The sequence below is a fragment of the Talpa occidentalis genome, unplaced genomic scaffold (genome assembly GCF_014898055.3).
Source record: "Talpa occidentalis isolate TD23 unplaced genomic scaffold, MPIMG_talOcc4v2.1 talOcc4.5, whole genome shotgun sequence".
NCBI lineage: Eukaryota > Metazoa > Chordata > Mammalia > Eulipotyphla > Talpidae > Talpa > Talpa occidentalis.
The window spans coordinates 125,199,036-125,225,210 of NW_023604861.1; the positions used below are offsets into that span (position 1 = coordinate 125,199,036).

Below are 26,175 nucleotides of genomic sequence, written 5' to 3' on the forward strand. Positions count from 1 at the left end.
AAAGTGGATCACGGATCAGGGAGCCACCCACATGGGGCAACAGACCTCCTCTGCCTCAACCACTGCTCCCCTCAGCATTGTATTTCAGTAGATCTGCCTGTTCTGCTCCCCACTCTGTCCCTGGTGAATCCTCTCACCTCCCACACCTCTGGCCTATACCCCAGTTCTTGTATGCATAAATAAAAAAAAAAACCTTAAAAAAAAGAACCCCATCACCAGATGCAATTATTTATCAAGTTTCACATTTGTTTTTAACAGTTTAACTTGCTGATGTTGGAGTAAACCCCAGACATTATAACACTCTTACAAACACAGCATGTGTCTCTTAAAAGGTATAGGAATTTCCATGTCATTACTTAGTATTATCCAACCTATAATAAAAGCTTTCTTGATTGTGTTAAAAATAGTTTCCTATAGTTGATTTGAATAGGATCCAAGTAAATCCACATTTATTTTTTAAAAAAGATTTATTATATTTATGTATGCATACAAGAGCTGGGGTGTAGGCCAGAGGTGTGTGTGTGTGAGCGGACTCACGAGAGACCGTGGGGAGCAGAACAGGCAGGTGTACTGAAATACACTGCTGAGGGGAGCAGTGGGCAAGGCAGGAGAGGTCTGCTGCGCCATGTGGATCAGCTCCCTGGCCGGCAATCGAACATGTGCTGCAGTGGCTGCAGATGGCTTTACGGTGCTGACACTTAACCCCTTGCGCCACCAGAGAGGACCGACCCCCACGCTACATTTTCTGCTCCTGCTCCCTTTCATGTCCTTTTTCCAAGCCCCTTTCAACTGATTCTGTCTTGGGTCCATCTGGACTTCCCTAGTGGCTGGATCTGCAAGGACTGCCCCGTCGTGGAGACCGGAATCGTTCTCGGGCAGCCTCCTTTGTTTCCGGGTAAAGAGTCTCGCATCCAGCCTAGCCCTGCCATCACATCTGGTAGTCTCGACGAATCTCGAGGATTCGGTGCTCGTATACACGAGGCTCGCGCAGAGGCCGCCCCGCTGGGGGGCGACGAGCGCCACTGCGCAGGCGCCGGTCTTCCTTTCTGGACACTGCAATTCCCAGAAGGCCACGCAGCGTTCCCTGCGCCGCTAAGCCCTGGAGCCGGGCCCGCGCGGAAAGGGCTCGGGGCCGTCGCCGCGCTGCATTATGGAATACATAGTCTAATAGAAAGGTCTCGGAGCACAAACTCCCGACGAGCTCACGTGTTTACTTAGTACACTGGAGGGTGGGGTTGCAGGAAAAGTAAATGAGACGTAGCTACAGGATTTCGTCATAAAACCGCGACCAGACAGGCGGCGCCATCTTCGAACTTGGACTTCCGGAAGGACTTTGGCGAGGGTGAGTGTGCCGCTGCGGGGTGTGCTGGGGGCCCCACGATTACTCCTCCCCCTTCTTTTCTGGTATCACTAAGATAGTGGGGACCAGCTGCCGGCTGCGCTATTCCCTTTCTGCACTGCATCGCGACCCCCAGTCCCTGCGCTGCTGCAGAAAGCATCATGCTCCCCACCTCCTTCCCCACGGTGGCAACCGTGCATCCCTCATCTCTGCTATCTACAGGTCTTGCCTTCTTCCTCCACGCGGTGCCCGTAACACTGCATCCTGTGTCCCGGCCAGGCGCCGCTGACACTGCGTCCTTTGGACTCTGCGAACCTAGAGTAGTCCTCAGTCTTCGAAAATTGGGGGCTGGCCTCCGGCACAATGTGGTAGTGAAAGCTGCGCCCGCGCCCAGGACTGAGGATGGGCAGGCGGTCACCCCTATAGTGGTTACGGGTCAATCTCCTATTGCGTCCAACATCTTCCTGAATTTGGCTCTTCCAGCCCTTGGGTTTGTGTCCCGCGCGCTGCAACCCCATTGACTCAGCCAGGGTCCAGTTATGTTTCTCTGTCTAGTCCTTTAATCCCAAAGCAAGTTGGCTGTCTGCTGGGGAAGACAGAGGTGGCGACTTCACCCCCACCCCTGGTAACAAACTCTGTTACAGGGCTGTAAGGTATGGCCAAATATATTTGTCCCAACGGCATATTGTTACACAAACTTAAGTCATTTCTGTGCTGTCCTCACTTTTTGCTATTCCTTCTTACAAACTGTATTATCGTTTTGTAATTGGTTTCTTTCAGTTAATTTCAGTGTCTAAGTGCTTTAATCTTGAGGTAAGCAATATAGATGAAATTGGGTTTCATGGGCTAGTTATAAAAACACAATCATATGAAGGTGTTCATTTTTGTGCCACTAGAATCATCAACCATTTGTAACATAGGAACACTTCAGCTAACAATGTGTTACATAAAATAGTGTGTTTAAAGTAACTCCATACTTAAGGGACAGTGTGATCTGATTATTTTTCTTGGCTGGAGAGGTCAGGCTGGAAGCCTGGAGCAGCATGGGAACCAGAGAAGTTGGGGTGCAAATATAAAATTTTACAAACTCGAGTGAAAATTTGCTGACCATCCCTTCCTTGACAAGTGTTCAAAGTTTGTGTTGTGAAATTGCAAATGGAAATTAATCACCACACCTTGCTGCTGCCTCCTATGAGAAGTGAATCCTTGAAGGGATTTTTGTATATTGAGAAGTTAGCTGTTTAATCAATAAGCTTTCAATTATTGTGCTCACCTTGTAGCAGTTTCTGGATACAGTAGTGAATCAGATAGGCAAGAGCCCTGTCTTACAAAACTTTCAGGGAAGATAGATGTGAAATAAGTAAATATACATATTTCTTTTAAGAAAAATTCAGGTGGACTGAGAGCTACCTTTAACATCCCAAAGTAGCAAAATTATTAGAAGAAAATTTCCTATTTAGGATGAAGCAGGGTAATTAAACCATCAAGACAGTTTCAGAAGTTTGAGAGAAGGAGGAGGAATATGGGTCAAAGGATAGTTGTATGTGTATTAAGATGAAAACTATGAACATATGTAAGTGCTCTTTTTTAAAAAATTCATTTATTTATGCATACAAGTGCTGGGGTACAGGCCAGAGATGTGTGTGGGGTATGTGTGTGAGAGGATTCACCAGAGACAAGAGTGGGGAACAGAATAGGGAGATTGAATGAAATATACTGCTGGGGGGAGCAGCGGTGGAGTCAGGAGAGGTCTGCTGCGCCATGTGGGTTGCTTCTTGGCTGGAGGGGGATCGAACTCGTGCTGCAGAGGCTGGGGATTGCTTCATAGTGTGATGCTTAACCACTTGCGCCACCAGGGAGGCCCCTCTAAGTGCTCTTTGGAAGGAGCCCATGAAAAGAAAAGATTAAACAATTCCAGTTTCGTGGAAGTGGGGTAGTGGGGCTACAACACAAGTGGAAGGTTTGGCCTTGGAAAGTGGATAAGGGGTTCAGAGGCTGGAAAGTTAGGTCACTCATCGAGAAATAGAAGTATTTCCCACTGGATGGATTTAGTTTGTTTTTAGTATCAGAGGCAGAGTAATCTACTGAGATTACTGTGCATCAGGCATTAGAGTGGAAAGAGTATGGGAACAAGTAGAAGGTATGATTGCTTGGGTGGTTGGTTCATCCAGGGCTTGAATTTCATTAGCCCTGTGAAACAAAAAGAAAAAAAATGAAAGGAAGTTCATAATATCAAAAAGTGTGTGATTAAAATAAAGGAACCTAAGCTAGATAGGATACGGGCAACATAGGGAGAAATTGGAAACATTAATGGAAAGTGGCTTGATATGATTGAAGAATTGACACAGTGATAGTCGTTGAGCAGTCTAGGTGGAATGATCAGATACTGAGATGGCTTAGTGATTTTGGACGTTAATAGGTTTGGTGGGCCTCCCTGGTGGCGCAAGGGGTTAAGCACTGCAGTATGACACAATCCCCATCTTCTGTGAGTTCCATCCCTGATCCCCGGCTGGCCAGGGAGCAGCCCACATGGCGCAGCAGACCTTTCCTGTCTTGCCCGCTGCTCCCCTCAGCCGTGTATTTCAGTCCATCTGCCTGTTCTGTCTGGTGAATCCTCTTCCCCCCCGCCCCCCGTATCTCTGGCCTGTGCCCCAACTCTTGTATGCATAAATAAATAAATCTTTAAAAAAATAGGTTTTGTGTGCTGATAAGCAGGGTATGACAGTAACAGTGGTTTAGTGGGATATTCCAGACTTTAAAGAAATAAGGTTTTTACAAGAGAAAGCACTGTTGACTTGGAAGTGACATTAGAGGGGAATTGAGAAGACAGTGATCCCACTTTCTACCTTGTGTTAAGTGGGCTATGAGCGAATGAGCAGTCTCCGTGTGAGAGCCTAGACACCTAGAAATTTCATTCTTGCAATTTTTTCATCCTAGATTTCCATCCTAGAGCCTCTTTAGATCTTGCCCATTAAATGTGCTCTTGAAGAACTCAATCTTAGACTTGAGTTGTTTTTTTTTTTTTTTTTTTAAGATTGATTTATTTATGCATATAAGAGCTCTGGCACAGGCCAGAGATGTGGAGGGGTGAGAGGATCCACCAGAGACAGAGTGGGGAACAGAACAGCCAGACTGACTGAAACACATTGCTGAGGGGAGCAACGGGTGAGACAGGAGAGGTCTGCTGCACCATGTGGGTTTCTCCCTGGCTTGCTCGGGATCGAACTCGTGCTGCAGAGGCTGGGGATTGCTTCATAGTGTGGTGCTCAACCCCTTGCACGACCAGGGAGGCCCAATCTTAGACTTGAGTTTAGATAGAAGAGAGGCAGGGCAGGAATCTCAGGCATTTTGCTGGTGCAGACTGTGGCTGTACTGTGGTTCTGAATCAGAACCAGAGAAGGGTTTTCCCCATTTATATAGGTTGCTTTCTGATTGCAGAGGTAACCTAAGGGGCCATCAGCTATGGCAATGGCTTCTTGATTCAGCAGGTGGCTCCTCATTACGGCATAGGAGAGACCATGTGGTTCTTGAACCAGCAGCTTTAAAACATCTTCCCAATCTGACTAGCACTTGTTCCTAAACTTTTCCCCCAACTCTTGTGATCCTGCATGTAAGTGGTTCTTACTTTGAGTATGCATCAGAATGACCTAAAGAACTAGTTAAATTGTATCTCATAGTTTCTGAGTTAGTAGGTCTGTGGTGGGACTAGATATTTGCATTTTAATAAATTTCCAAGGGATGCTTGGAAACCATACTTTGAGAGCCACTAATGTCAATCATATAATATCTTGTGATGAATCCTTTTTAGCTTGAACTCTTTACAGAAGAACTGAACGTGGACCAATATAGAGGTCATTATTTTATTCACTTCATCTCTGTTCTTATCTACTTGACCTGTCAATGATTAGAAGTAATTTTTAAAAACCTGAAGATTTTGCTTGATATATTTTGCTGCTGTGTTGTTAGATGTCTAAAGGTTTATGATGTTTATATCTTTTATATGATTTAAGAATTAAAAAAAAAATTTATTTATTTATACAAGCACTGGGTACAGTCAGAAGCATGGGAGGGTGAGAGAATTCACCAGAGCCAGAGCGGGGAGCAGAACAGGCAGACTGACGAAGCACACTGCTAAGGGGAACAGCCGGTGGGGAGGAGAGGACTGCACGCCATGTGGGACCCTCACCAGCGGTCGGGGATCAAACCGGCGCTGCAGAGGCTGCGGGCAGCTTCGCAGCGCTCAACCGCTGCACCACTGGGGAGGCCCTTTAAGAATTTTTATTCACTAAAAAATATTGCCTTTTTGCCTCACTTAATACTGCCCCATGAATTCTACTTGATTACCATTGAAACTCTTATTTTTTAAAAAAAATTTTATTTATTTATGCATACAAGAACTGGGGTATAGGTCAGATGTGTGGGAGTGTGTGGTGAGGGGCTTCACCAGAGACAGAGTGGGGAGCAGAACAGGCAGATGGACTGAAATACACTGCTGATGGGAGCAGCGGGCATGTCAGGAGAGGTCTGCTGCGCCATGTGGGTCACCTCCCTGGCCAGGGATCAAACTCATTCTGCAATAGCCGTTCTGCAATACCTGGGGATTGCTACATAGTGCTGATGCTTAACCCCTTGTACCACTAGGGAGGCCCTAGAAATCTGCATTTTGAGATCATCCTGTTGCCTGTACATGAATAACATCCTAGTTTAAGAATTTTCTTTCTTTTTTTTCTTTTTTAAATTTTTAGATTTTTTTTAATGGTTTATTTATTTATGCATACAAGAGCTGGGGCACAGGCCAGAGATACTGAGGGGTGAGAGAATTCACCAGAGACAAAGTGGGGAACAGAATAGGCATACGGACTGAAATACACTGCTGAGGGGAGCAGCGGGCGAGACAGGAGAGGTCTGCTGCACCATGTGGGTTCCCTGTCCGGCTGGGGATCGAACTCGTGCTGCAGAGGCTGAGGATTGCTTCATAGTGTGGTGCTGAACACCTTGTGCCACCACGGAGGCCCTCTTTCTTTTTTTAAAGATTTATTTATTTTTGCATACAAGAACTGGGGTGTGGGCCAGAGGTGCGAAGTGGTGAGAGGATTTACCAGAGACAGAGTGGGGAGCAGAACAGGCAGAGACAGAGTGGGGAGCAAAACAGGCAGATTGACTGGAATACACTGCAGTGGGGGGCAGCAGGCGAAAAGGGAGAAGTATGCTGTGCCATGTGGGTAGCTCCCTGGCCAGGGATTGAACTTGTGCTGCATGGCTGTGAATTGCTTCATAGTGTTGTGCTTAACCCCTTGTGCCACCAGGGAAGCCTCCATCACATTTTACATCATTCATCATTATAACTGGTGCATCATGTTATGTTACTAGACATTTTGTGAAAACAGTGCCCCTGGAGGATAATTAATATTTTCCAAGTGCTTCCTCTTCCCTCCCAAATAATTCTGTCCTAAAACTGTTATATAGGGCAGAGCAGGCAGGCGCTCTTGCCGGGAGCTGTCTGGTGTAGATGACAAAACTTGAGTGAAATGAGAGAGGCCATCGTTGGGGAAGACAGAGTGACTCTGGGGTGACTGGAGAGCTGGTCCTGGGCATATGGGCCTTCTCATGCTCTTCTCCTGGGAATGTGCATTTCTAGAAACTGCTCCAAGGAGGCAACCTTGGAATTGTCTTGATGTACCTAGTATTTCATTATCTCCTGGCATCAGGCGTTTCTGAGAACTCTGAATCTTACTTGACTTTTTATCTTTCTAGGGCAAATTTAGTATCTTCACTCAGCTATTTCTTTTTCTTGTGATTTGTTACTGATTTTTTAATTTTTCTTTTACACACTAAGCCCTATTGATCTATAGATTGAGATTTTCCTTTTTTTTTTTTTTTAAATATTTATTTATGCATGCGAGAACTGGAGTACAGGCCAGAGGTGCCGGAGGTTGATAGGATTCACCAGAGACAGAGTGGGGAACAGAACAGGCAGACTGATTGAAATCACTGCTGAGGGGAGCAGTGGGTGAGACAGGAGAGGTCTGCTGTGCAATGTGGGTAGCTGCAGTAGCTGCAGGTAGCTTCATAGTGCTGTGACTTAACCTCTTGGGCCACCAGGGGAGGCCCTGAGGTCTTCCTTTATTTTAGGAAAGAATTTTTGTTTTTAAATCTTTTTTATTAATTTTATTTATTATTGAGAGTATTCTTATTTTTATTTCAGGAAATTTTTTTCTGTTAAATTTTTTTTTTAATAGAGGCATGTTTTATTTATTTGTTTGTTTGTTTGTTTGTTTGTTTTGTTTATACATGCACTGGGTCCAGTCAGAAGCGCGGGAGGGTGAGAGAATTCACCAGAGCCAGAGCGGGGAGCAGAGCAGGCAGAAGGACCGAAGTACACTGCTGAGGGGAGCAGCGGGCGGCAGAAGAGGTCTGCGCGCCATGTGGGACCCTCCTCAGGTGGCCGGGGAGCAGCCGGGGATCAAACCGGCGCTGCAGAGGCCACGGGCAGCTTCGCAACCCAGCGCTCAACCGTTGCGCCACCAGGGAGGCCCTCTGTTAAATTTTTGAAGTTCTTTTTTCAGTTCCCATTTTTCTTTGCTTTTTAAAAAAATACATAGTGAAAAAAATTTATTTACAGTTAGCCAGCTGGGCTCAGTTTAGATGATCCCAATTTTGTTGGCAACATCCAAAGCATTATAGTCAGGAGCCAGTCGGACATATGCCTCCTTCTCTCCAACAGGTGTGATCAAGGTGTTGACCTTGGCACATCAACATCAAGAACCGCTGCTTTTTCCTGTCAAGCTTTTCTTCACAGCGTGTTCAATGTAATGCTTGTTGGGCCTTGACATCCACAGTGAACACAAGTGTGTTGTTGCTCTTCTTCATGGCTAACTCATTGGTCAAGGGGAACCACTGATGGCATAGTGGTCAAGCTTGCTTCTATTGGGGGTGCTCTTTCCAGGATATTTGGGTTACCTTCAGAGCTGCAATGTCTTGTGCCCCCAGAAGGTGGTGATGTGTGGATCTTCATTTTTTTCTTTAATTTCTTGTTGTAGATGCCTCTCAGCACTGCTTTCATGGCCTTCAGAGTTTTGGCTTTGGGAAGAACACCTGTGTGGGAAAAAAAATAAAGCTGCCCTCTCTTCAGGAATATCATTTATTCTTACGTTGGCTCTCTGCTTTGTCTTTTCCATCTATATCATCTTCTCACTAATCACTTCTATCTCTCTGTAATCTGTGTGGTTCTTGACCTGTCCTCTGTATCACAGGTTCTCTCTTCAGGAGTTAGTTTCTGTGTGTAGCTTCTCTGGTTTTCATTTCTATGACTTTGTTCTTTTATTCGTCTTTTTTTTTTTTTTTTAAAGATTTATTTATTTGTGCAAGCACTGGGGTACAAGCCAGAGGCGCGGGAGGGTGAGAGAATTCACCAGAGACAGAGCAGGGAGCAGAACAGGCAGAAGGACTGAAATACACTGCTGAGGGGAGCAGTGGGTGGGACAGGAATGGTCTACCGTGCCATGTGGGATTCTTCCTGGCTGGCTGGGAATCAAACCGGTACTGCAGAGGCTGCGGATAGCTTCACAGTGCTGCACTCAACCCGCTGCACCACCGGGGAGGCCCTCTTTTACTCATTTTCATCCTGTGACTGCTAACTTACTTTTTACCTTTCTATTTTATCTCTTCTTTGATTTCTTGTTTCTTAGATTCCACAGTCTCTCTCTCTCTCTTTTTTTTTTTTTTTGAAAATACAGAAGATTTTGTGGGAAATTTCTTCTTTTTTTAAAAAATATTTATGCATACAAGAGCTGGGGTGCAGGCCAGAGATACTGAGGTGGGGGGGGGGGGAGAGGATCCGCTAGAGGCAGAATGGGGAACAGAACAGGCAGACTGACTAAAATACACTGCTGAGGAGGGCAGCGGGTGAAATAGGAGAGGTCTGCTGAGCCATGTGGGTTGCTCCCTGGCTGGCCGGGATTGAACTCATACTGCAGAGGCTGAGGATTGCTTCACAGTGGGGTGCTTAACCCCATGCATCACCAGGGAAGCCCCTGTTGGAAATTTTCTTCTGTTTTCTGGAGCAGTCTTTGAAAGGTTATTTTTCATCTTTTTTTCATTTGTTTGCCTGTGTCTTTTCCATTTGTTCTGTAGTAGCTATATGCACAGGTCCTATTTGGATCCTTTTTGTCTGTTTTGCTAAATTTTGAATGTGGTACTTCTGTGAGGGCTTGCTATTTACCACAGAACTGTGTAGGTAGATTCTCACAGACTCCTACTTACCTTGGCTATTTTGTATCCTTAGTACTTGGGTTAGAGGATTGGTTGTTACTATAGTTTATAATCCTGCTCAGACTGTAGTTTATTCAAGAGAGACAGTTGAGAACTTTTAATTTTCTGTATTTGTATTAGCTGAGGCTGATTATTTCCTTATACTTAAGTCATATACAGACATTGGCGCGGTGGGGGGGGGGGCTGGAATTCCCTCCTGGGATTTGAGCTGTTTCTCCTCCCTTTTTCTTAGACAAAATGTTCACACTTGCAGAGTTCTATGCTCAGGTTTTTGGTTTAGTGGTCAGTGTTTTGTTTGTCTCTGTCAGTCTATTTTAGTTCTTGGTTGCACAGCTGATTTTCTGGGCTAGAGGAAAATGAAGATTCATGTTCATTCTTCAGTGTGGAAAGGGTCTCAGTGGTAGGATGTGGTGGGATGTTCCCTAACTGCCTCATAGTCTACCACTTCCCCATCCAGGTGAAAGCTTGGTGGCAGGGTACTAACTCTTTTATTCATTCTTAAATGAATCCTTTCCTTGACTAATACTCTCAAAGATGGAAGTCAGTTCTAGTCATCTTCCTTCAGTTCAGTCTACATTTTATAGTATCTGGCTGCTATTCTTTATAGTCTGTTTTAGGAAACCATGGCTTCCTAAAGCTGTAATATATATTCCTTCTCTCTTGCTCTGTAACTTTATTGGTTTTTCAGGAAGGAAGTATCAACTAATCCTTTTTTTTTTAAAGATTTATTTATTTATGCATACAAGAGCTGGGATACAGGCCAGAGGTGGGGGGGTGGATGGGAGGATTCACCAGAGACAGAGTGGGGAACAGAACAGGCAGATTGACCAAAGTACACTGCTGAGGGAGCAGCGGGCAAGACAGAAGAGGTCTGCTGCGCCATGTGGGTTGCTCCCTGGCTGGCCGGGAATCGAACTCATGCTGCAGTGACCGCGGATTGCTTCATAAGTTGTTGCGTCTTAACACTTGTGCCACCAGGGAGGCCCAGCGAAGTATCAACTAATCTTAAGAGCTTTAAATTAAGTTATATAAATAAAGCACTAAATATAGTGCTTGGCAGTTAATAAATGCTAACTATTGGTTTTGTCATATCACCAGCTCCTAGAGCAGTGCCTAACATTTAAAAGATGCTTAGTAATCATTGTTGAATGAATGCATGATCAGGGCAGAGGGGCTTGGATTTCTGATTTAGAGGGCATAGTGAGAGGAGGAGGAGAGAGGAAACTAGAGAAATCTGAGCCAGTGGAAATAGCTTTTGCCTTCTACTCATTTGTATGTCTCTGCAGGAGCAGCCATTTTAGGGGGTGCTGATGGATACCTGCGGGGTCGGCTATGTTGCCCTGGGGGAGGCCGGCCCCGTGGGAAGTATGACTGTAGTAGACTCTCCTGGACAAGAGGTGCTAAGCCAGCTTGATATCAAGGTCTCTTCAGAAACAACCAGTGCAGAAGCTTCCATAGAGATGTCATTACCTACCCCTTTGCCCGAATATGAAGAGTCTCTTGATGAGAGTATGCTCCCTCCAGAACAAGAAAGCCTCTCCAGATTGGAGCAGCAAGGTATGTACCTTGTCCTATCATCTTCCTACCTTTCCATGCTTAGATGAAAGAGAACAGGTTGAACTCACAGGGTCTTACAGACCTGGGTATGGTGTTATCTATTCCAAAGAGGTTTGAGAGTTGGTCCCATCTCACAGACCCATATTCTTCTCTACAGATCTTTCTTCAGAGATGTCAAAGGTCTCAAAGCCTAGGGCCTCAAAGCCTGGCCGGAAGAGAGGTGCTAGGACACGGAAAGGCCCCACAAGGCCCCAGCAACCTAACCCTCCATCAGCCCCTCTGGTTCCTGGTCTCTTAGATCAATCCAACCCTCTACCCACCCCCATGCCTAAGAAACGAGGTCGAAAGTCCAAGGCAGAGCTGCTACTCCTGAAGTTGTCAAAAGGCCTAGATCAGCCAGAGTCTCCACCTCCAAAGAGGCCCCCTGAGGACTTTGAGACCCCTCCTGGGGAACGACCCCGCCGAAGGGCTGCCCAAGTGTAAGGATTGTGGGGCACAGCTTGGTGGAAGGGGGGTTGGGGTGAAGGGCTTGGGGTGGGGCACATGTTGGCGAGCTGAGAAGACTCATGAGCAGGTAATGGGGGCTGGTGTCTGGGTTCTGTGCCCTGTCAGTAGCCTTCTGCCTTGTACCACGGCATCTTTGACGTGTTGCTACCTTGGTCTGTCTTAGAGGTTTCTTTCTGTTCCTGTATCTTCCAGGCCCTCATTTCATCACATGTAAGCGTATATATGTGTTCTTCTCTTTCTTCCCTTCGCCCTCAATGTTGTTTGACTGAAGGGTGCTTTAGAGTTGAAGTCAGACAACCTGGGTTTGGATTCCACATGTTATGTGAATCTTCTTGGTCAAGTCACTTCACTGCCCTGGACTTCTGTTTCTTTATCTGTCAAAGGGGAGGGGAAATGAAAAGCTGCTTCACAGGGTCACTGGGAAGACCCCGTGAGATAAGACTCAGCCACATGTCCAGAAAAGTGGGCTCTCACTTAAGTGTTTGTGAGTATGACTCTGAGACTTCCTCATCCCACAGGGCACTTCTGTATCTTCAGGAACTGGCTGAAGAACTCTCAACAGCCATGCCTGCGCCAGTGTCCTGTCCTGAGACCCCTAAGGACAGCAGCCCCACCAAACTGAAGAAAAGCCAGCAGCAGGCAGCCTGTCAAGGCGGAGAACAGGATGATACTGCACGGGATGAAGACTTTGTTCTCCAGGTCGAGGCTGAAGATGGAGAAGAAAGTGAGGTCCCAAGTGAGAGCTCTTCTGACCCCGAGCCTGCGGTGCCTCAAAGCACCTCACGAGGATCCACTTCAGGGGTAATATAAATGGACAAGAGAAGGAATGGGAAAATAGCGTTATTAAGGGGTGAGCGGGGTGCCCAGGGGAAAAGCTTCAGCTTAGTAACTATGATGACCAAAGTAGAAGGAAGGAGCAACTTTAGAAACAGTTGATATTGGGGGGGGGTGGGGGCGGGAGACAGAGGGGCTGAAGGTGAAAGTAAAAAGATTATTCACTCATATATTGAGTATGCTTTGCTAGGAAACACAGACACGAATAAAACAGAATCCTGCTCCTGCCTCTCAGAGTTCACAGTGGGATAAGTGCCACCAGCCACCTGGAGGACAGGTAATTACTGCTTAAGCTTCACAGAGGAGTGAAAGTCGGGCTAGTTCCTGAAAGGTGGATAGAAGCTTGCCCGAGAGGGTCGTTTTCCCAGAAATTGATTGTGACTGCAGCCCAGGGCCTAGGGAAAAGTGGTGGGGAGATTAGAGAGGATGAGAAGACTAAGACTAAGAAGGGTGATTGTCTATTTGTTTAATTATGGTAAAATATATAGGTAACAAAACTTAACCATTTCAAGTGTACAGTTCACTGGCTTACGTAATGATGGATACCTGTGGGTATCCACAACCTTCTACAAGGTTCCATTTCCGAAATTTCTTCATCATCCCAAATAGAAACTCTGTACAACAAAAGTTTCTGGTAGAAAAATTACATGATAGGTTAGGAAAACAGGTCGAATTGCATTTGACAATCAGAAGACAGCTTCAGTATTCCTGGTGGAGACAGTGAGGACATGAATCAAGCAATAAGGGCTGGGTGGGGGTGTGTGGGGGGAGGTTCCAGGGATGTAGAAGAGAATTAACAGCACTTGAGAGTTAAAGAAAGGAGCAGCAGTTTCTTGCTTCCATGGTGCTCTCTAGCACTGGACTCAGGAACACAGGGAGTGTGGGAGGTGCAAGAGGGATGAAGCTCGACAGGGGAGGTAGTGAGTTCTCCTTCTAACGTGTTGACTTGGAGGTGCTGGTGGGTGATTGGCCATCCTCTGGTTGCTGGTGCCTTGTCTCAAGTGCATTAGTTGGGGAGCACCCAGTAATCAAGATAAATATTTCGATGCAACATTGGATAAAATCAGAATTAATGCAACAAATCTATGATGAACCAGATAACATTTTAAGTAAAGAGAGGAACTGTTTCATTGATTTTTCTTCTTGCTTCAGGCTCTAATATGGCTCTGGCTCAGCACCATACTGTAGGGGTCTAGAATTTGTTGGAACTGAGTCAAGTTTATACTTACTAAGATGTAAACTTGATAGTGAGACATGACAGTAGTAGCCAAAGCCCTGGGACATAGGATAAGATTACTGGGGCAAGCCTTAGAGAGGGTTGAGAGGAAGGCAGAGGGACTCAGGTATATTGTCATTGACCAGCGGGATAGCCAGGAACATGAAAAAAGGTGGGAGGAAGGAGAGCCTATCCCATAGGACAGGCATTTCAAGAAGCACATGGGAGTCTTCTGAATCAAATGTTGGGAGATACCAGCAGCGATGGGCACAAAATAAATAACACACTTTGCAGTTTTGATGAAGAAAGGTGGAGAAGTCACTGTAATGGCTGACATTTAAGTCTTTGGAAAGGCCCTCTGAAGGCAGAGATTGGAGGGGAAGTAGTGCCAAGAAAAGCAAGATCTGGGAAAGATGTCTCTTGGGAACTTTCTCCAGCCTGTCAGATTCGCTCTCTAATACATACATCCTTCAATTTGACCCCTAGAAGCAGAAACCACACTGTCGGGGAATGGCTCTCAATGGCTTGCCAAATCACATCATGGCTCCAGTTTGGAAGTGCTTTCATCTCACCAAGGATCTGTGAGACTTAGGGAAGGGTGCCTGGGGTGAAGGGGTTGGTGGGGGTGGGGGATCTTAAGCCAGAGAACACTGACCACTGCCACCATTCATAAAAGGTGCTGCTCCAGAGGCAAGAGCTCTGTAGAACTGTGCTGTCTGATATGATAGCAACTACCCACATACAGCCACTTACATTTAAATTGTTAGGGCCTCTCTGATGATGCAAGGAGTTACGTGTCAGCCCTGTGAAGACATCCATAGCCACTGCAGCACGAGTTCAATCCCTGGCCAGGGAGCTACCCACATGGCACAGCAGACCTCTCCTGTCTCACTCACTGCTCCCTCAGCAGTGTATTTCAATCGATCTGCCTGTTCTGCTCCCCAATCTGTCTCTGGTGAATTCTCTCACTTCCCTGCACCTCTGGCCTACACCCTAGCTCTTATATGTATAAATAAATAAATCTTTAAAAAATAATAAATTTAAATTGTTAAATAAGTGTGAAAGTCCACGTTAGCCATCAAAGATGCACTAGTCACATTTCAAGTGCCCAACTGCTACTGGCAGCTTGTGCGCTGTATACGGGACTGCCCTGTTCTAGAACCGCTTCTCCTTCATTAATGCTGCTTCCGTTCCTTAGCCGAGAACAGAAGCATTCATACTGGGAGTTTGCAGAATGGATTCCTTTAGCCTGGAAGTGGCAGTTGTTATCTGAACTGTAAGTTGAAGAGACATCTCTGAAGCTGTGGAGGCATAGCAGGGAGGTGTCACCCTTGGGGATAGAAAGGTGACAGAGGAGAACTGTAGATTTATAATGGGAGTGCTGGGGTGGGTGAAACTCTTCCAAGTTCAAGCTGTTTCCTTTGCCTTTCCCCAGGGAGGCAGCGCCCTACCTGCCCCAAGAGGAAAAATCGCCACTCTTTTCTGTGCAACGGGAAGGGCTTCCTGAAGATGGCACACTCTATAGAATAAACAGGTGAAAACTGTTTTTTTCTGACTGTAGGAGACAACAGGGAGAATGAATGTTAAAAGAGACAACAGAATGGCACCATCCTTCCCATGTTGCTGGTTCACTTGGCCCCAAAGGTGGGAGTCACAGAAAGATCTGGAAATCCCCTCCGATTTGCTGTTCTCCTCACTGCTGGTCAGATTGAGGGCAGCTAGGGAGGTTGAGGGTCAAACCAATTTACCAGGTCACATCTACTCAGATGGATCAGGGCAGACTGACCTGAGGGAGAACACTGGGAAGCTAGAGGGCACTGCTTATTGTCTTTGAAGGTGACCTAGTGCTAGAGACATAGTAGCTAAGGGCCGCTCTCACCTGTAGGCTCTTGTGATGTTCTCGTTCTGACAGTTCATACTCACTGTCACTGTAGGTAGAGCTCCCATTCTGTCCTCATTACCGGCTCGTTTTTTTTTTAAGACTATATTTTTAGGGCAGTGTAAGGTTCATAACAAAATTAAGGGGAAAGTACAGAGAACGCCATATCCCCCACCCCCGTCCCCCACACACAGTCTTCCCCACTGTCAGTCTCCCTCACCGCACTGGTGTTTTTGTTACAACCCATGAACCATTGACACATTATCTCAAATCCATGCTTTACAGTCATTCGGTCTTATTCTTGGTGTTGTATGTTCTGTGGGTTTGGAAAAATATGTAGACATACATGCATCCTATAGAACCTATTATCACTCTGAAACTCCTCTGTGTTCCGCCTGTTCATCCCTTTTCCCTACACCAACCACTGAACTTTACCACTGATCTTAGTCTCCAGAATTTTGCCTTTCCCAGGAAATCATGGAGCTGGAATCACATAGTATGATCCCCTTTTCAGACTGACTTCTTTCTCTTAGTGGTAGGCATGTAAGGTTCCTCCATGTGTTTTCGTGACTTAGATAATTCATTTCTTTTTACCGCTGAATAACAGTCCTGTGTCTGGATGTACCACTGTTTAATTACCCATTTGCCTATTAGAGTCCTCATTGCCTTTTACTAACTCCTTTTTTCATGCCATCTTTGATTTTTTCTCTAGATTTAGCTCAATCACAGCACATCCAGAGCGTGGAGATGTATCTTTCTTCACGGGGGGACCACTCTGGGCTCTGGACTGGTGCCCAGTGCCAGAGGGGGCAGCGGCCTCGCAGTATGTGGCCCTTTTCTCCAGCCCTGACATGAATGAGACACACCCTCTGAGCCAGCTTCATTCGGGCCCTGGGCTGCTCCAGCTCTGGGACCTTGGGACATTGCAGCCAGAAAGCTGGTGAGGTGGGGCTGGGACACTGCCGCGGGAGGTACTGGAGGAGAGAAGGACGGGCTGGCATGAGGGGACGCAAGGGCTGAGTTGAGATGAGGGGAGCACAGGTTCTCGCAGCCCTAGGTCCCTTCTTCCTGCCCATTCTCCCCGCGTGCTTTCTCTCTTCAGTCCTGGCAACAGGGCCCATTTCGTCTATGGGATTGCTTGTGACCATGGCTGCATCTGGGACCTCAAGTTCTGCCCCAGTGGGGCATGGGAACTTCCAGGCACCCCTCGCAAGGTACCTCCCATTTGATTGTGGGATGGCCCGGGGGCTGGGGGCTGGGGCCAAGAGACCCTGGGTAGTCCCAAGGCTGGAGGAAGGGTTGATGCGTGACGGATGGAGTTTTTCCAGTAACTCCATATATTTTTAGGGACCTCCTGAGAGGTTCTTGATGGCCACAAACCTCAGCACACATCTGGTCTTACCCTCTAGGCACCTCTCCTGCCCCGTTTGGGTCTCTTAGCGCTGGCCTGCTCGGATGGGAAGGTGCTGCTATTCAGTCTGCCCCATCCTGAGGCCCTGCTGGCTCAGCAGCCCCCAGGTGAGTAGCACAGCAGGGGAGTGGGGCTGTGGTAGTAGTGGCCGGAGCCTTGCAGGTCCTGTCTATCTCCCCGAAATTCTTCTAGGCCCAGTCTCACTAAAACCCCCCCCTGACTCAGTCCCCCTCCCATTCTGAATTCACATGCTTTGCTTCTGACCGCTCTTCTTAGCCTGCAAGTGGTACGCTCCTCTTTAGTCTGATCACTGTGTTCTTTCAGCACTTTACCTCCCATCTCCCCTGTTCTCCTTCTGTGCTCTCAGGCCTGCTGCCATAGTTAACTGGCTGTACAAAGAGCTGCTAACGACTGGGGCTGATGGAGGGGGCTCATCTCCCCTGCCATATTTTTCTATACCCAGATCCAGCTCTCAGGCTCTCCCTCCCTCACCACCACACGAACATATACAGTGTCTTTGTTGTGAAGAGAGGGAGAGAATATAGTGCTGAAGATGAATATAAGAGGAAGGGGTCTAAAGGCAGCTCCTGTTGTTGAATTTATTTGTTTTTCAACAGTACTGAGTATTTAAAGAGGAGGGCACCCACGTTTGAGCCCTGAGAGATCCCACATTTGGTGGTCTGGTGGAGGAATGGGTTGAAGAGGGAATGGAAGGTGAGGAAGTGAAGACAGATGTGTAGCTATTTCTCTCATGAAGTTTTACTGCGAAGGGGAACAAATGAGGGTGGTGGCTGGAGGTGAATAGGGCTAAAGGAAGGATGTTGTTCGTTTCTTTTATTTGCTCAGAGACGGTAGCGTGTATTCATGTGTGACTGAGAATGCCCAGTAGGGAGAAAGTGGATGATGCAGGAGAGAGGAAGGATAAGCAGCCAGGTAGTGTTGTGGAAAGAGGAGAGGGGTTGAGAAGAGAGCAGGGGGAGGGAGTAGCTATGCTGATAGGGGGAGGGATGCCATCTGCCCAACAGGAGGAAAGAAGACGGGGAGATTGAGATAGGTTTCAAAATGTGATGTAGAAAGATAAGTGCATAAGGGAAGGTCAGTATTGAAAGGGTGGGTGAGGCTCTAAGAGCGGGTCTGATTAGTCCTCTGGATCCAGAGCGTCAGTTTGCACTCTTCTTCCCTCACAGATGCAATGAAGCCCTCCATCTATAAGGTGAGTGAGGAACCTGCTATCTTAGCCGAGGCTCCATCTTCTAGAGCCTCCCCTGACTGATTCCACAGTGAGTCTCCTACCTCTGAAACATCTCCCCATCCTGCTAGATTAAACACATTTGAGCCTTCAGTCCAAACAGTAGGTACCCCTAACTCCCCCCATCTCTTCCCTGCAGGTACAGTGTGTAGCAACCCTTCAGGTGGGGTCTATGCAGGCTGCAGATCCCCCTGAATGTGGTCAGTGCCTTAGCCTGGCCTGGATGCCCACCCGGCCCCACCACCACCTGGCTGCTGGATACTATAATGGTAAAAAACAAAACACCAGTCCTTTTCATCTCGGTCTCCCCCTTCACTGCTGAATTATAATACCCACTTGTCATTCACTGTCAACAGTTTTTTCAAGGAAGGCTTATAGGTGCTACATTCCCAGACTTTATAGATAAATGGGATTTTAGCTACAAATGCTTTTCTAGCTTTTGTTTATTGAATTCTTATTATTCTCTTGGTTTGTGTTTTATTTTTACCCAAGTTAGATTTTTCACTACTTTTCTGCCAGCCTGTTCAGTGGTCAACAAGTTACTTTCTGTCTGTCTATTTTGGTTCTTCTACATTTTGTTGCCTTTGGCTTCTTGCCTGTTATCTTAGTCTTAGAGCAGAGTTAGCAAACATTCCTGTAAATATCCAGATAGTAAATATTTTATGCTTTGCGGACTATCTGACTATGTTAGAAATACTCTGCTATTCAGAGTGAAAGCAGCCACAGATGTTAGGTACATGAGTGGATGTGGCTGTGTTCTTAACAAACTTGACCAAAAGAGGCAGGTTATATTTTGCCCGTGGGCTGTAGTTTGCCAGCCTTTGCCCTAGAGGGTTTATGCTTTTTAAAAATTCCTGTTTTACTTAATAGAGAGTAGACGCTACTGGGTACAGTCAACCTATCTTTTTTTTTTTTTAAGATTTTTTTTTAAAAGATTTTGTTTATATAAGAACCGGGGTATTGGTCAGAGACGCTGGAGGGTGAGCGAATTCACCAGAGACAGAGTGGGGAGCGGAATAGGCAGATGGACCGTAGACACTGCTGAGGGGAGCACCGGGCAAGGCAGGAGAGGTCTGCCATGCCATGTGGTTTTCTCCCTGGCCGACTGGGAATTGAACCTGCACTGCAGAGGCTGTGGACAGGTTCAGAGTGCGGCGCTTAGCCCACTGCACCACCGGGGCAGCCCATATTACTTTTTTTTATTAATGAGAATTTAAGCTGAAATATCAGATCAAGTCTTTTAAAGTCGGAGGGAATATTGACTAACTAATGATAATCCCTATATCAAAGAGAGAACATGTGGGCCTCCCCAGTGGCGCAGCGGTTGAGCGCTGGGTTGCGAAGCTGCCCGAAACCTCTGCAGTGCCAGTTCGATCCCTGGCTGCCGGGTGAGGGTCCCACATGGTGCTCAGACCTCTCCTGCCGCCCACTGCTCCTCTCAGCAGTGTACTTCGTCATTCTGCCTGTTCTACTCTCCGCTCTGGCTCTGGTAAATTCTCTCACCCTCCCGTGCCTCTGACTGTACCCAGTGCTTGTATAAATAAATAAATAAATCTTTAAAAAAAGAGAGAGAAAACATGTTAGTGGGCAGACCGAGGGGCACCCTTTAGACCCCCAAACCTGCCTGTTTTGAAGGGGTTCTGCAATCCACCACATAGAGACAAAACATACTCTTAATGTGTAAGACCTTCAATAGGAAAGAACTTTAATACAATTAGTGTTCAATAAAGAGAAGAGAAAGAAAATAGTTAAGGTAGTTTCCCCATGAAACACCCAAAGTTACACATCGCCTCATGGGTAAATGCCCTGCCAAACAGGGTAGGCCCAAAGCAGGGCCACTGAGTCATGAAAGCTTGCCACAAGTCTAAGGCACCTTATGGTGGAGAACCATAGAAAGGGGGCCAGGCAAGTCTGGAAGAAAAAGAGTAAAATCAAAATATAAGTCAAGATAAAGACTGCCATTGTCAGCCTCCCCACAGGTCTCTCACCTATGTCTCTATTTCTTTCAAGTGTCTCCTTCCATGCCCCCCAAGTCCCTGGTGCAAGTCCAAGGCCAAGAAGCAAACACAGCTTTTTCACATGTCTCTGCTCCATGTGCCTCCTCCAGGTCTTTTCTCTTCTTTCTAAGTCCACTCCCAAATCATCTTGCAGTCTTTTTCAGAGTCTCCTGAACACTCACTTCCATGCTTCCTTAGGTGGAGGAACCTGGAACCTCCTTTCTGTGGGGTTTACACTGTTAGGAGCCCACCTTTAATATCAACACATTCTCTCCCTACCTCAGGCATGGTGGTTTTCTGGAACCTTCCCACTAACTCACCCCTGCAGCGGATACGACTCTCTGATGGCTCATTGAAGCTCTACCCCTTCCAGTGTTTCCTAGCCCATGACCAGGCCGTGCGTACCCTTCAGTGGTGCAAAGCTAACAGGTGCAGTGAGAGAGTTGTAGAGGTGGGAGGTGGACACTGGGACCAGCTCACTCTTCCAGACTTGTTCATATTTCATCTCTTCCTTCTCTCCCATCTTTTCAGTCATTTCCTAGTTTCTGCAGGGAGCGACCGGAAAATCAAATTCTGGGACCTTCGAAGACCTTACGAACCAATAAACTCTATCAAGCGCTTCTTGAGTACAGAGCTGGCCTGGCTGCTCCCCTACAATGGTGTCACGGTGGCTCAGGACAACTGCTATGCCTCGTACGGCAGGATGAAGATAGGAGGAGCTGGGAACAGGCCTTAAGGGTTGGGGTGTCAGATAGTGAGGAAAGGAGGGCTCAAAGTTGTTTCACTGAGGTAGTCTCAAGTCTGGAAGGAATTGGTGGAAAAGAAATGACTGATCTTAAGAAAAACAGTTTTATTTTCTATTTCTCTTACAGTTATGGACTCTGTGGAATTCATTATATTGATGCTGGTTACCTTGGTTTCAAGGCCTACTTCACTGCTCCTCGAAAAGGCACTGTCTGGGTGAGCCCCTTTCTTCACAATCTTTATTATACAGAAAAATGATTCCCTTTACTTATCTAAGGGGGGATCAGAAGAGACTGTAGTTATGGACAGAAGAAAATAGGTGTGTGGTAGCACCAAAGACATGGATTATGGAAAACTTCTGTGCAAGTGTGTGTGGTGTGTGTTCCCCTTTTTCAGACTTTGCAGTTGTTACCATTTTACAGAACTGAATGAATATGAGTGAGGAAATGAATGAGTGAATGAATGAATGAAATATATCTCTTCCTATTAGAGTCTTTCAGGATCTGACTGGCTTGGGACAATAGCCGCAGGAGATATATCCGGGGAGCTCATTGCAGCTATATTGCCTGATATGGCACTGAATCCAATAAATGTCAAGCGACCTGTAGAGCGAAGATTCGTACGTATATGAATTTTTAATGACAGCTCATCGTTTGGATCCTGATGACCTTCCAAATTATTGCTACAAATTAGTAATTGAGTGCAAGTTAGTCCTTGGTCTACCAGTCCTGAAATTATGTTTAGAAGTCTTGGCACAACGTGTACATAATCTTCCTGTCCTAGTGCATCTGAGCATGGTTTTGATTTGTTTTAGAATTATTCTTTTATTGAAAGATTTTTATCTATTTTGTGTAGAACTGGGGTATGGGCCAGAGGTGCGGGGGTGAGGAGGAGGGTAGTGGGAAGATTCACTAGAGACAGAACGGGCAGATCTACTAAAATACACTGCTGAGGGGAGCAGTGGGCGAGACAGGAGAGGTCTGCTCCCTGGCTGGGATCGAACTCAGGCCATAGTGGTGGGCCTTCACAGTGGTAGCACTGAAACTTAATCCCAAGGCCACCAGGGAGGCCCCTGAGCATATGTTTAAACATCACTTCTTTCTTCCAATTTTAAGTGTCTCCTATCCAAAACCAATTTTTTTCCCCTATTATTTGGTCTTCACTATTAAAAAAACTAACCTTATGGTCTCTTTCTAGCCTATATATAAAGCAGATCTGATGCCCTATCAGGACAGTTCTGAAGATCAAGACCACTCTTCTGCTTCATCTGGGGTCCCCAACCCTCCAAAGGCTCGGACTTATGCTGAAACTGTGAACCATCACTACTTGCTCTTCCAAGACACAGATTTGGTAAATTGAGGCCAGGAGGATGGGTGTGGCATTAGAAGAAGTATAAAACTTCAGTCATATGTATAGTAGGGAATCCTAAGAATTTCCAGCACAAACATGCAAGACTAAGAAGCTGATCCCTTTCTCTCCTGTGATGCTCTGCCTCCCCAGGGTTCCTTCCATGATCTGCTCCACAGAGAGCCAGTGCTGCGCATGCAGGACAGAGAGGGGCACTCTCAGCTCTGCCTGGACAGGCTGCAGCTAGAAGCTATTCATAAGGTAAGAGTCTTGTCTCTGATCTTCTCCACCCTCCACTCTCATTTTCTCCCAACTCTGCACCTGTGATCAAGGAAGTGGAAGATAAAAAGGTAACAAGCACGGAAGGAGGGAAAACAGCTCTGGCAGCCTCCTCAGCTTGATAGACACACCTCACTCATTGTCTTTTTCCTATTCTGTCACCCCATCATGGGTCCTATTCTGTCAGATGGTGGGCCATCTTTTGCTCTTATAGCTGGACTCTCCCTATAGCACCAACTCTCCCTCTTTTATTTTCTATTCTCTTCGCAGGTACGTTTCAGCCCAAACCTGGATTCCTATGGATGGCTGGTTTCTGGGGGGCAGTCAGGGCTGGTTCGGATCCATTTTATCCGTGGACTCACCTCTCCAGTGGGCCACCGTATGCAGCTTGAAAGCCGAGCCCACTTCAGTGCTATGTTCCAACCAACCTGCCCTACTCAAGGACCTGGCTTCCCTCCAACCAGCCATTGCCTTCTGCCCACTCCCTAGTCGTGACCCACACAGGACCCTTGGAGTGAAGTCTGCCATGAACAAATGGCCCCTATGCACAGAGCTATAGGAACTGAGGCCTTCCTGGACAGTGATATTGCCAGGTCTGGACCTTTAGACCTGCCAGGACTCTTTAGATTTCGCTCCTTCCACAGACTTTTGTCATCATAGCCTCCTGCAGGCAGAGGGGCTCTCCCTCCACAAACTTGCCAGGCTCAGCCAAAAACTATGGCTCATGAGAAACACTCAGGCCTTAACATAGGCTTGGGAGTCAAATTGCTCATATTGAGCATATTGTGAAGTGGGTAAAGCTAAGTAAAGGTACTGGGTGTTTTTGAGACCACATGTGAGTGGGTGTTTGGAGAACTGGAAAGGGTATCTGCATGAAGGCTCCTGTCTGATTGCAGGGTCCAATATTACTGCCTTCCCAAACTTCCTTTTTAGAGTAATCAACACACAGACCCATGAATGGGTGATAGTAATTTGGACTGAAGCTGCTTCTAGTACTTCTTTAACTGAGGAACACCACAAACACCCTAGCAATAGAGCAGTGGCTCGGATCTTACTTGCTCCTGCTATGAAATATTCCCAATCACTGGTTATCTGACCCTACTTGAATACTTCTAGATAGTCATGTTTTAAAACCCTCCATTTATATCGAGTCAGAGTATACCTCTTTAAATTTTACCCTGCGTATTAGGAAACCTAGTCATTCTTCCCTGTGATTTCCCTTATAAGCATTTAACAATAGCTATCATGTGTTTCCCAAGTCTTTTCTTCTCTAGATTAAATATCTTCAGTTACTTTAACCATTCTTTTATGATTTTGATCTTTCATGATATGGTCACACTGTTGACTTATTAAACATGTTTAGCTTTATTATTGCTATTATGTAGGTGTTTAGAACCCAACTAAAGTAATGTATTGTTATGTCTCAATCTTGTTAAAGTCCTTTTGTGGAATGCTGCAGACTCATTGTGACTGCAGTACAGTCTCCTAAGCAAGGACAGACCCCAGCAATGAGAAGTAGGCAAACCTTAGTCCTGCAATGTATAAGAGTATAATCTGAGTTTGGAAATAATCAGATGACCTCAGGATATAGAGAAAAGTACTCTTACAGAAGGGAGTGGAAATTACTTTAGTGCCTGTGTGGAGCAAACCCCTCTGGCACTCTAGATCAATAGACCAAATGAACACCTTTCTGCCTCTTCAATCTAGGGAATTATGTCAAAAATCACTTTAAGTAGTTCAGTTTTCCTTATGTACTGAAGAGGGTACAGAACTGGAAGAAGCAGATCATTAACAGCAGAGGGACCACAACCCTATCAGTGCAAAGGAGCCAAGTATTACACCATCCTGTTGTGACCCAGCTCAGGTTCTACCTTTTTTTTTTTTGAGCTGACTGATAAATGCCTTACATTTCAGAGAAGTTTGGTTCATTCTACACAGCAATTCCTTGATAGTGCATTGTGAAGTCTCACACCAGGTGGTAGGAAAGTTGGGGCCTGGGGACCCACACTGATGAGGCTGTAGGTTGGTATTGGCCTCTGCACCTGCTGCTGATTCCCAGCCCTTTTATCTACCCCAGGCTACTCCCCTTCCAATCTGCTTGCCCAGTATATCCACTTCATGCTATCTGTGGATTCCTACACTTGATTGCCTCTGTGTCTTTATTACCTTTGCTCACATTAGTCCCTCCAAGAGTGTCTTTTTCCATCTTTCCTAAGTCCTTTTCATTCTTCAAGATTCCAAGTCAAATTCCATCTTTACCAAAGAGCTTCCTAGATGTCTCTAGTAAAATGTATTCTCTTTTCTATGTGTTTCTAACAGGGAGGAAGGAAATGAGAACAAGTGTTACATATTATATACTTGATCTGTTTTCAGGTACTTTGTATGTTAATCTTATGAGGTAGGTATTGCCCCACTCAATATCATTCTGAGTGATTAAGCATTCTGAATGAGATTAGGAAACTACCAAATTATGGTGCTGGGATTTGAACTAGACTAATTTCAGGATACAACGTTGCAACTTAACCACATTTGGTGTCATTACATATACTAGTGTAAATTCACTCTACCACAGTTTTTTGTATATAGAAACCTTTAGTTAAATATTGAAAAATCCTCTTCCTGTGTTTCTCTAATATCTGAAAGTTCTTCCTGCCTTAATCATCCAGGGATTAAGCAAATTGGGCTGGGACTACTGAGGTGGAGAGAGAGAGATTGCTGTCTCTTGAAGAATGGACTCCCTGGAGATAGTTAAGCAAAGGCTCTCAGCCTGACAAATACACTGCCAGGGATTTTGTTGTGTTTCTGCGATCCTAGAAAGGAAGTTGCACTATATTCACAAATTTTAAACTGTTAGAGCTGGAAAGGGATTAAATCATCAAATCTGTTGGACTTCAACTGTTTCGGGCTTCTTTGTTTAAAAGTAGCTCTTTCTAGAAATTTGTTTAAAAGTAGCTGTTTCTACACACACGCACACATATACAATTGAGTTTAAGAACCAGGAGTGATACCAACCCCCCCCACACACACATTGCCCCTAAAACCAAGGAGTCCGGTTTGAAAAACAGTCATTTCACAGAAGAATCTTAAATTCAAGTTTAGCGGTGGCCACTGCTGCACAGCCCGCTAGTTAATGAAACCTGTAACTAAACCTGAGGTTCTGTAATCCCAACGCTTGTCGGGGGTCACCTACCCAGCATTGCTAAAGGCTATTGTGGACAGAGCACCGAACTAGCTGCTGTGAAGATAAATACAACAAGACCGAAGCTCCCAACTGAGGCTTCTGAAGATACACTAAAAAGGCAACGCCCGCCCACTTTACTATGTTTATCGTTTCCAAACATTCCTGAAACAGAAGGACGTCAGGGCCGGGGCTCGGGGACCGCGAGGTCTATGGGTTGAGACCGGGGCCTGGACGAGACGGAGGCCGAGGTCGGGCCCCGCCCAGGCCCGGCGCAGGCTACCGGGGAAGGCGGCTGCTCAGCTGGGAGCTGAGCTGCTCCGCCCGAGCGCGGGCGAGTCGGCCCCCCAGCGTCCTGGCGGGGGCC

At 46.2% G+C, this 26,175-nt stretch overlaps 1 protein-coding gene across 2 annotated transcripts; it reads left to right on the plus strand.

The window, feature by feature from the left end:
* Positions 1-1,059: 1,059 nt before the first annotated feature.
* Positions 1,060-25,555, plus strand: GTF3C2 (general transcription factor IIIC subunit 2). Of its 2 annotated transcripts, none has more exons than XM_037528340.2 (20): positions 1,060-1,342; positions 10,897-11,167; positions 11,325-11,646; positions 12,193-12,475; positions 12,699-12,785; positions 14,211-14,305; positions 14,923-15,000; positions 15,160-15,258; positions 16,316-16,543; positions 16,706-16,817; positions 17,013-17,121; positions 18,202-18,227; positions 18,403-18,532; positions 20,545-20,689; positions 20,792-20,953; positions 21,133-21,220; positions 21,495-21,623; positions 22,202-22,354; positions 22,505-22,612; positions 22,901-25,555. In XM_037528340.2, exons 2-20 carry the CDS (start codon positions 10,921-10,923, stop codon positions 23,117-23,119), a joined length of 2,820 nt encoding a protein of 939 aa, XP_037384237.1. In that variant the 5' UTR covers positions 1,060-1,342; positions 10,897-10,920; the 3' UTR covers positions 23,120-25,555. The 2 variants fall into 2 exon arrangements, with proteins under 2 accessions (XP_037384237.1, XP_037384238.1); XM_037528341.2 differs by lacking the exon at positions 1,060-1,342 and adding an exon at positions 1,388-1,992.
* Positions 25,556-26,175: the final 620 nt, after the last annotated feature.

What these genes read in the sequence shown, in the direction of transcription:
- GTF3C2 (XM_037528340.2), top strand. Translation starts at nt 10,921, where the DNA reads ATGGATACCTGCGGGGTCGGCTATGTTGCCCTGGGGGAGGCCGGCCCC. An exon ending in CTCCAGATTGGAGCAGCAAG is followed by an intron (nt 11,168 to 11,324) that starts GTATGTACCTTG and finishes TCTTCTCTACAG; the next exon opens with ATCTTTCTTCAGAGATGTCA. An exon ending in TGGCAGTTGTTATCTGAACT is followed by an intron (nt 15,001 to 15,159) that starts GTAAGTTGAAGA and finishes GCCTTTCCCCAG; the next exon opens with GGAGGCAGCGCCCTACCTGC.